Source organism: Rhamphochromis longiceps, linkage group LG1 (assembly GCF_057381845.1).
Source record: "Rhamphochromis longiceps isolate RC_006_pf linkage group LG1, R_longiceps_female_GT1.1, whole genome shotgun sequence".
Classification (NCBI taxonomy): domain Eukaryota; kingdom Metazoa; phylum Chordata; class Actinopteri; order Cichliformes; family Cichlidae; genus Rhamphochromis; species Rhamphochromis longiceps.
The window spans coordinates 33,954,506-33,962,471 of NC_140557.1; the positions used below are offsets into that span (position 1 = coordinate 33,954,506).

Sequence of the window (7,966 nt, forward strand, 5' to 3'; positions counted from 1 at the left end):
GTTGGTCTAAAACAGTTTTGAGCAGTTTATAATATATGGATATGGCAGGTTATACAGGAAATGAATGTAAGATAATGAAAATATCTTACATGAAATAAGATACTTTATTACTTTACTTTTTTTATCCCAAGGTTGGGCTCACGATTTTTTTTTTTTTCAAAAAGGTCAAATCCTGTCAACCAGCCATCCCTTTCTCCTCCATCAGAACGCTGCTTAAGAGGAAAATGACAGGGCTGTTTTCCCTAACAATGAGGTAGGAGCGTGGGCCAAGATGGTGGTGCTGTTGGTTGGAGTGTGTGTGCGTGTGTGTGTGTCTGTGTGTGTGTGGGGGGGGGCATTATTATTACAGAAACTGGATTTTGAATTGTGAGTTGACAACAAACGAGACTCTTCCATTGTAATCAGAAGAGGATTGATTTCACTTTTCCTGATTCTATTTTATACAAACTTGTATCAAGTGAAGGAGAGAGCATTTCTAGAAATCTTTCTAACTTATTGTTTTTCTTACCTTGTTTTTTTTTATCTGTAGGAATAAAACACATAAAAATAACCATAATGTCCCCAATTGATTTTGGACTTTCTGGACAACATTTTGGCTGCCACCATGTCAGTGTTTTGGAGCCAGACATTATTATTACTACCTTCTAGCCCACTAGTGACCTAACCAATTGCAAGGAGGTTTTCAGTGCAGTACCATATACAGCTTTTTGACTAGTTTCACTATAGTGGCTTTTAGCATTGCAAGCAATAGCGGAATACACATTTTCCCCCATTGAATGATGGTTCCCAAAATATTCACCAACAGCATTGTAAGCCTGCATGACTCAGGCTTTAGCAATCTTCATGAATTACCTATGTAAAGACATTTATCTGTTAATTGATGCTAAATATTGGTATACCTGTCAAAGGAAAAACAATGAAGTGAGGCCCAAACTTTATTTGATTTATTTATTTAGTATTATTTTTAATATTATTATTTTTTATTAATTTCTCTAAGTAAAAATGATGGAATCCTCTGCTGTCTGCTGTTGATCATCCTCGGTTCTACTTCCTTATATACAAGGTATGTATTAAGGCACTATTTTCAAAAGCATATTGATATGTAATATCTATATGATGTAGCAACCTTTTCAAACAATTTATTTTGTTATGTCTTGTGGTGCTTATTTTTCCGGTATCAGATATTTAAGGAACACTATCCTAATGATAAAATTATATCCTGAACAAGAACCAAGCCACAGCATTAATTTGGATGACACACTTAACTTTGGGTAAGAGATATTCAAAATTTGGACACCATTGTCTGGTAATTATAATGTCCCATACTTGTATTTGATTTTTAAGATGTTGTTTTTAGTAGAATAAACACATGCAGCTTGTGCACACAATTTAGGAAACTTCTGCATCAAAGTACAGTTAAAATAAAATATTTTTGGAGGTTAATGTTACAATAGCACTTGTGACAAGCAGACAGTAACCAAATTTGAAAGTGTGTTTAAAAAAAAAGGAAGAAAGAAAAACCAGAGCGACATGATTAAAGAAGCATTTACACAATAAAACACAAACTAACTATAGAATAAAATAACCTGCTTGGGAGTGTTCATAAGTAAGATTTTTTCACTCTCAATAAAGGACAAAAAAGCAAAAGAAACACTGGAAGAACAGTCTTTAGAGAGTTTCATGATTAAAAACAGTCAAAACACTGATAACAGCTGTACTGTTACAAATGAATTAACATCTCTGGTGAACTGTAAATTCAAGTTGTTTTTAGTTCCTCATATTCATTATCACATATATAGGGACATGTTCCTGAATTAATTTAAACAAGAATATATAGATTGTGTTTTAATTAAGTGTGCCTATGCCAAAAGGCACACTTATTACTATTTCTCAGATTTATTAAGTGTGCCTATGCCAAAAGGCACACTTATTACTATTTATTCTTATTATTATTATTTTCCTTTTTGTGCAGCTGGATCAGGAATGGTGTGCTATGACTTTTGGTGTTTATTACTTCTATAGTTTTTTAAATATGAATATTTTAATGCTAGTTTTTGCCCATTGAAATGAATGGGAAGGAAAGTGAAACTTAACTTGAAACGAAAGTGAAACTTACTTTGTGGTGTGTTGGCTCACTCACTTAATTTGTGGTGTGTTGGCTCACTCTAGTGGTATGCCAGCAGTAGTACGGCCTGTCTACCCTTATTTGGATTTTTTTTTGTAGCCGTATGAATGGCAAACTACACTCATTGGCAGCGGCATAGGCACACTTCTTCTGAAATTTTCGCTTTCTAGTTTGTTTTGTTCTTTTAATCCAGGGCCAGACCAGCAGTTCAGACATCAACATCTTGGAATGCTCCTATCATCTGGGAGGGAATGTTTGATCCAAATCTTTTTGATCAAAAGCACATAGGAGAAAAGTCATCAGTGGCCCTTACTGTGTTTGCTGTGGGACGGTCGGTTCCTCCATAAAAACTGTATTCCTTGGCTATTATACAGTGGTGCCTTCTAGTTAATAGAATTGAATAGAATGAATAAGAAATGTAGGCATACCTATGCCTGAATCAGTTCAATATGGCGAATTTAAACTGTAAATTCTCTAGCCCACATAAGTAATCATGAGGTGGTGACTCTAGTTTTAGTTTATGGGGGGAAATGTGCCTTATACCCCTGCAAAAGGGTTGCAAATGCATATGATAAGATCCACAAGCACAAACAAATGCTTACAAATGTGTACATGGATTTCTGTGTAACTTTTGAGGAGTCACAAATATGTGCTCCAATTCATGCTCAAATACAAAGAAATTTGACCAAACTGTTTTGAAATCCAGACATCTAAACCTGAATAAATTTGTGCACATACATCTACGGTTATTATTATTATTATTATTATTATTATTATTATTATTAGCATTAGCATTATAGTCATGTCTAGGTCTTTTCTTGCTTTCTTGCATGTTGCCTTCTTTGTTGCTTTTTTTTTTTTTTAGCTTTTAAAAATGTAATTGGTAATTAGTATCTGGAGTAGTTGGCCTTTATGACCCATAACCAATAAACACCAGCTTGCCTTGCTGTTTGTTGGGTGCGGACGATTGAACCTTGGCTCAGATTGAAATAATTACTTTTTGTGCATCAAAGATAGTGAAGAAATATACAAACAGGATGGGTTTTGTATTGTTTTGCAATAATTTACAAATAAAAAAATCATTTGTTTTTCTCTGTCTCTCATTAAGGTACCTGGATGCCTACCTCAAGACTTTCCTCATCTCAGCAGAACAACATTTTATGTTGGGATTACCAGTGACGTATTATGTGTTTACAGACTTACCAGACAAAGTACCAAACATCACACTTGCTTCTCACAGAAACATAAAGGTTATCCAGGTGGGAAAGCACACCAGGTGGCAAGACATTTCTATGATGCGAATGAGGACAATATCAGAAGCTATACAGTCAGAGATCCGTCACAGATTTCATTATGTCTTCTGTTTTGATGTGGATCAGGAGTTTAAGGGGAGATTTGGGTCTGAGGCACTGGGTGATTCTGTGGCTTTGCTCCATGCCCACTATTATAAATTACCAAAAGCCCGGTTTACCTACGACAGAAACCCCAAATCTAAAGCCTTCATGGAAACTGGAGATTTCTACTACCATGCTGCTATCTTTGGAGGAACGTGGCAAAATGTAAAGCATTTGGTAGATGCCTGTTATCTGGCTATCATGGAGGATAAAATAAATGATGTGGAGGCTCTGTGGCATGATGAGAGCCATCTAAACAAGTACTTTTGGGTTCATAAACCAAGCAGGCTGCTGTCTCCAGAGTACTGCTGGGACCAGAGCATTTGGGCCAAGCAGGATATACTTGTCACCCATCTAGTGTGGGCACCAAAACATTATGACACACTTCGTACTGGCTAGATTGAAAATCAAAGTTGGAATTATTTTATAAGCAAGGGGCTAGCTTGTTAAACGTGTATATATAGGCTTATTTTATGTTGGATTATTAAGTGTGCTAGTAGAATAGCTCGTCTTCCTTTTCTGAAAACTCATCTAATCCAGCTAGGTAAATCTAAATGCTTAGGCTTGGAGGACTGTTGTTCTTTTTTGTAATTATGTTGCAATATTATATATTATTTTGTAAATATTTTAGGTTGTGACTAAATCTGGAGACTTTAATTATAGTTTGGTGGCTAACAAAGGTGAAAATTCTGCTTATGTACTAAAATCTTAAAATACCATAAAGAGAAGCATATCCTCTGACCAGTAGGCTTTTGTGGAATATTTAGGGTGTCAAGAAGACAGACAGAAGTGAATTAAAAGGCCTAAAATCCAACTTTCATGGGTGTAATGTAACAAAGAGTGCATTGACAGAGATTTATGCATGTGCTTTTGCTGATAGTTATTTTTGCTTTAATCAAATCATGAATCTAATCAAAAATATGATCAAGAGGTAATAATTTAAAAACGAAGTGATTTTATTATGAATGGGCAATCAGAAGAAGTAATTTTTGGGTGTATTGTGATTGATAAATACTGAAGTTCACATATTTACTGATATAAGGAGAGAAAGCAAATTCTAAGTTACAATGAAGTAATCAGAATTGAAAACTGTATGTGAAGTACAAAGAGCAATGTATTTCTAATCAAGATGATAAGAAGATGATAAGAAATCAGGCTAATGTTATGCAAACTGAATTGAAATTATGTTGAATAAATGTGACAATTGTAATAAAGTAACTTAGAGAAAGAACACTGAGATGTGCTCAACACCAAATGGTTGGACTGACAAAACACTGGATGATGGCCATGAGTAGTAATATACCTGCACTTTTTTTTGTGTTTTAATTAAACTCTTTTTAAAGGATTGTATAGGTCTCAGAGCTCTGTTATTTAGACATAGGTGATTTAATTTAACTAATTTAGGGGTATTTTAACTAGCTTTTTCTTTAGTGCTCTGAAACACACAGAGGTTAATAGTTTCAAACAGAGTGCCACAAATAACAGGTATCCCTTTAGAAATAAACAGTGATACTTCTAAAAACCGTGTATTCCCACACAGCATTTAATTTAACTAGTTTAGGAAGATTTCACTTTTCTAATAGTTTCACAGGCTAAATGTTTTAAACAGAATACCACAAACAAGATGTATCCCTTTAGAAATAAACTGTGATACTTCTAAAAGCACATATTCACACCTAGCCACACTAGCACTGTATCAACCCCAAGGTTCCTTTAATGCAACTAGCCCTATAATTATCTACTAGTCACAAACACACTGCAACAGTAAGACTTGTTGATTACACATAGATGATTTAACTACTTTTTTCTTCAGCGCTCCGAAAAGACACAGAGGCCAATAGTTTTAAATAGAGCACCACAAACAACAGGTATTCCTTTAGAAATAAACTTTTCTTGTGTTACTTCTAAAATCTACAGATTCTTAACTCTGCAACAGTTAGACAGAGGGGGTTACAGTTAGGCCCCCAACAGTCAGCAAAACAAGTCATAAAACAATAAAAGAGGCTCCCTTATCAAGAGCATCCCAGCACACATCCCAACTGTAGTTCCATTACAAACAGTTTCCTTTATCTTATCATGTCAGAGGCCAACTGAAACCAAGTCCAACTATATAAAAAACACCCCATCAGACACAGTATTTTCCTCAGCACTTCACAACTGCCGCAAGGTATAGCGTTTTAACTTTTTTTTTTCGGATCCCAGACACACGGTAGTTAGCACACAGTTTGGACATGTAGAAAACATCGTTTGTTTGAAACACATCAGCAGAGAGGTAGAATTCATAGCTGTTCATAAGAGTTTAATTTAATCAAACCTCATTTTACGGATCTAAGTGGCTCCTCATCACTAGCCAATTCACCATTTTATTTAAATATCTGAATTTTCGGAATGAGGATCCAAGCGGGACACAGAGGCTGCTAGTTTTAACACACCAGAATGCAAATATAAATAAAAGCCTGACTATCCTAAGAGCCTAGCTGCAGTGACACCTTTTTTTTTCACACGGATTCCTGGATGTGCGTTCGAGCCGACTTTGCTACCCGCACAGAGCGTTTCTGCCAGTCGGGTGCTGCTTATACAGTAGAGAAAAGCAACAGTAAAGCGTGTTTCTCTGCTCCAAGAAATCCGAGGGCCTTTCACACAGTAAGCATGTCTGTTATACCCAACGCATAAATGTCTCTGTGTTAGCGCTGATTATTCAAACCCTGTTTAAAATGTGACACATGTTATCCAAAATCGTTTCCTCTAAATTTGCAAAGTTACTGATTTAAAAATTATATTTTTGAATTTTTAATTGCATGACAAACATACGATAGACTCTTGAGCATATTTATATAGCTAAATTCACAATGGTATAACCGTGCTAAATAAAAGAGGCCCAAGCACCAAAGCACTCTAATGCAAGCCTCTAAACTGTATGTTGATAAGTACATGAAGCGTACCTTTTCCTCTACAGCTGAAAACAGTCTGTATCCATACCTTGAGGATCTGCTGAATTGTTTTTAATGGCACTTTTTTTGCTGAACTGCAGATGATGATGAATTCCTCTTTATTGTAGAAACTGTCCCTAAGCTATTGTTGCTCAAACTTACTGAGTTCCCTAGCTACTTCCTTACTATGTCAGTAAACTTTTTGAAAAGGAAGCTGTTGTAGATTTAAAGAAACATCTTAATTAAAGCAAAGGCAAAAAATTGGAATGAATTTTATGTGACTGTTCATATTAAAGCCAACAAGTGAAAATCCAAAAACGGCTCCAATCCTTTGCATTTATGATCCCCCTCTCTCTCTCTCTCTCTCTGTGTGTGTGTGTGTGTGTGTGTGTGTGTGTGTGTGTGTGTGTGTGTGTGTGTGTGTGTGCACCCAAACAACCCCTATTTCGACCAAAGGGAGGCTTTCTGGTTAATTAAAACATATTTCTGTTCTTTAAGGTTTGAGTGTCTACCAACTACTGAACTTCCTTGTTCAATAATTTCTTTAGCAGGAAAATGAGAGGGCTTCCCCCCATCTATGAGGTAAGAGTACTTGTTGTTTTTGTTGTTTAAACATAAATGAAAAGATATCTTTTTAATACACAGGATGAGGAATACATTGTTTAATTAACATGCTTTTTAATACATAGGGCAAGGTATTCTGAAATCTTCTGCTACCTGCTGCTGGTTATTGTTGGTTTTACTTCCTTATATTCAAGGTGTGCAACAAAGGCTATATTAGTGTAAGTGTATCTAATGAAGTTGCTCATGATTGTACATAACAATCTTCCAAACAACTTATTTTTGCAGCATCAGATGTTTAAGGAGCACTACCGTAATGCCAAAACTCCCAATGACTAGTAAACTGGAAGAAAGACATAATATAAATTTGGATGACACACTTAATTTTGGGTAAGAAAATTGACTCACCATTTGTTAATTAAAATTATTTTCCTTTACATCTATTTAATAACATATTAATATAATAATAATAATAATAATAATAATAATAATAATAATAATAAAAATTATATTGTTGTTATTGTTGTTATTATTATTATTATTATTATTATTATTATTATTATTATTATTATTATTATTATTAACAACTTTTTTTTAAAAAAACCTTAAAGAACAGTGATGACTACCAGTAAACACCCCTGGCAGTTCCTGTGTAACAAGCAGGAATTTGATACTGTGGTCATATTAACTGATTGTGCAAGATGCTAAACCACCTGTTACAAAAACATTAATCTCTTAATATTTACAATTAAATGCTACAAATTTAATAGACATGCATGAATTTTAATCAAAAGCTAGCTGGAAAATAACAATGGTCAGCTTATTTCAAGATATTCTTACTTTTATCCAACTTTAGTTATTATTAACACTTGAAAGAAATCTCGGTCCCCGGTTTCTCCGTGGATCGGGTTTCCTCCGAGGCGTGGGCACCTATAAGCAGAGTTTTGTATAAGATT

General features: G+C 34.8%; 1 protein-coding gene across 1 annotated transcript; it reads left to right on the top strand.

The window, feature by feature from the left end:
• The first annotated feature begins 224 nt into the window (after positions 1-224).
• Positions 225-3,918, top strand: LOC146679064 (N-acetyllactosaminide alpha-1,3-galactosyltransferase-like). The gene is made up of 5 exons (XM_085412288.1): positions 225-253; positions 998-1,063; positions 1,182-1,271; positions 2,319-2,456; positions 3,234-3,918. The coding sequence occupies exons 1-5, from the start codon at positions 225-227 to the stop codon at positions 3,916-3,918; spliced, it is 1,008 nt and encodes a 335-aa protein (XP_085268414.1).
• Positions 3,919-7,966: the final 4,048 nt, after the last annotated feature.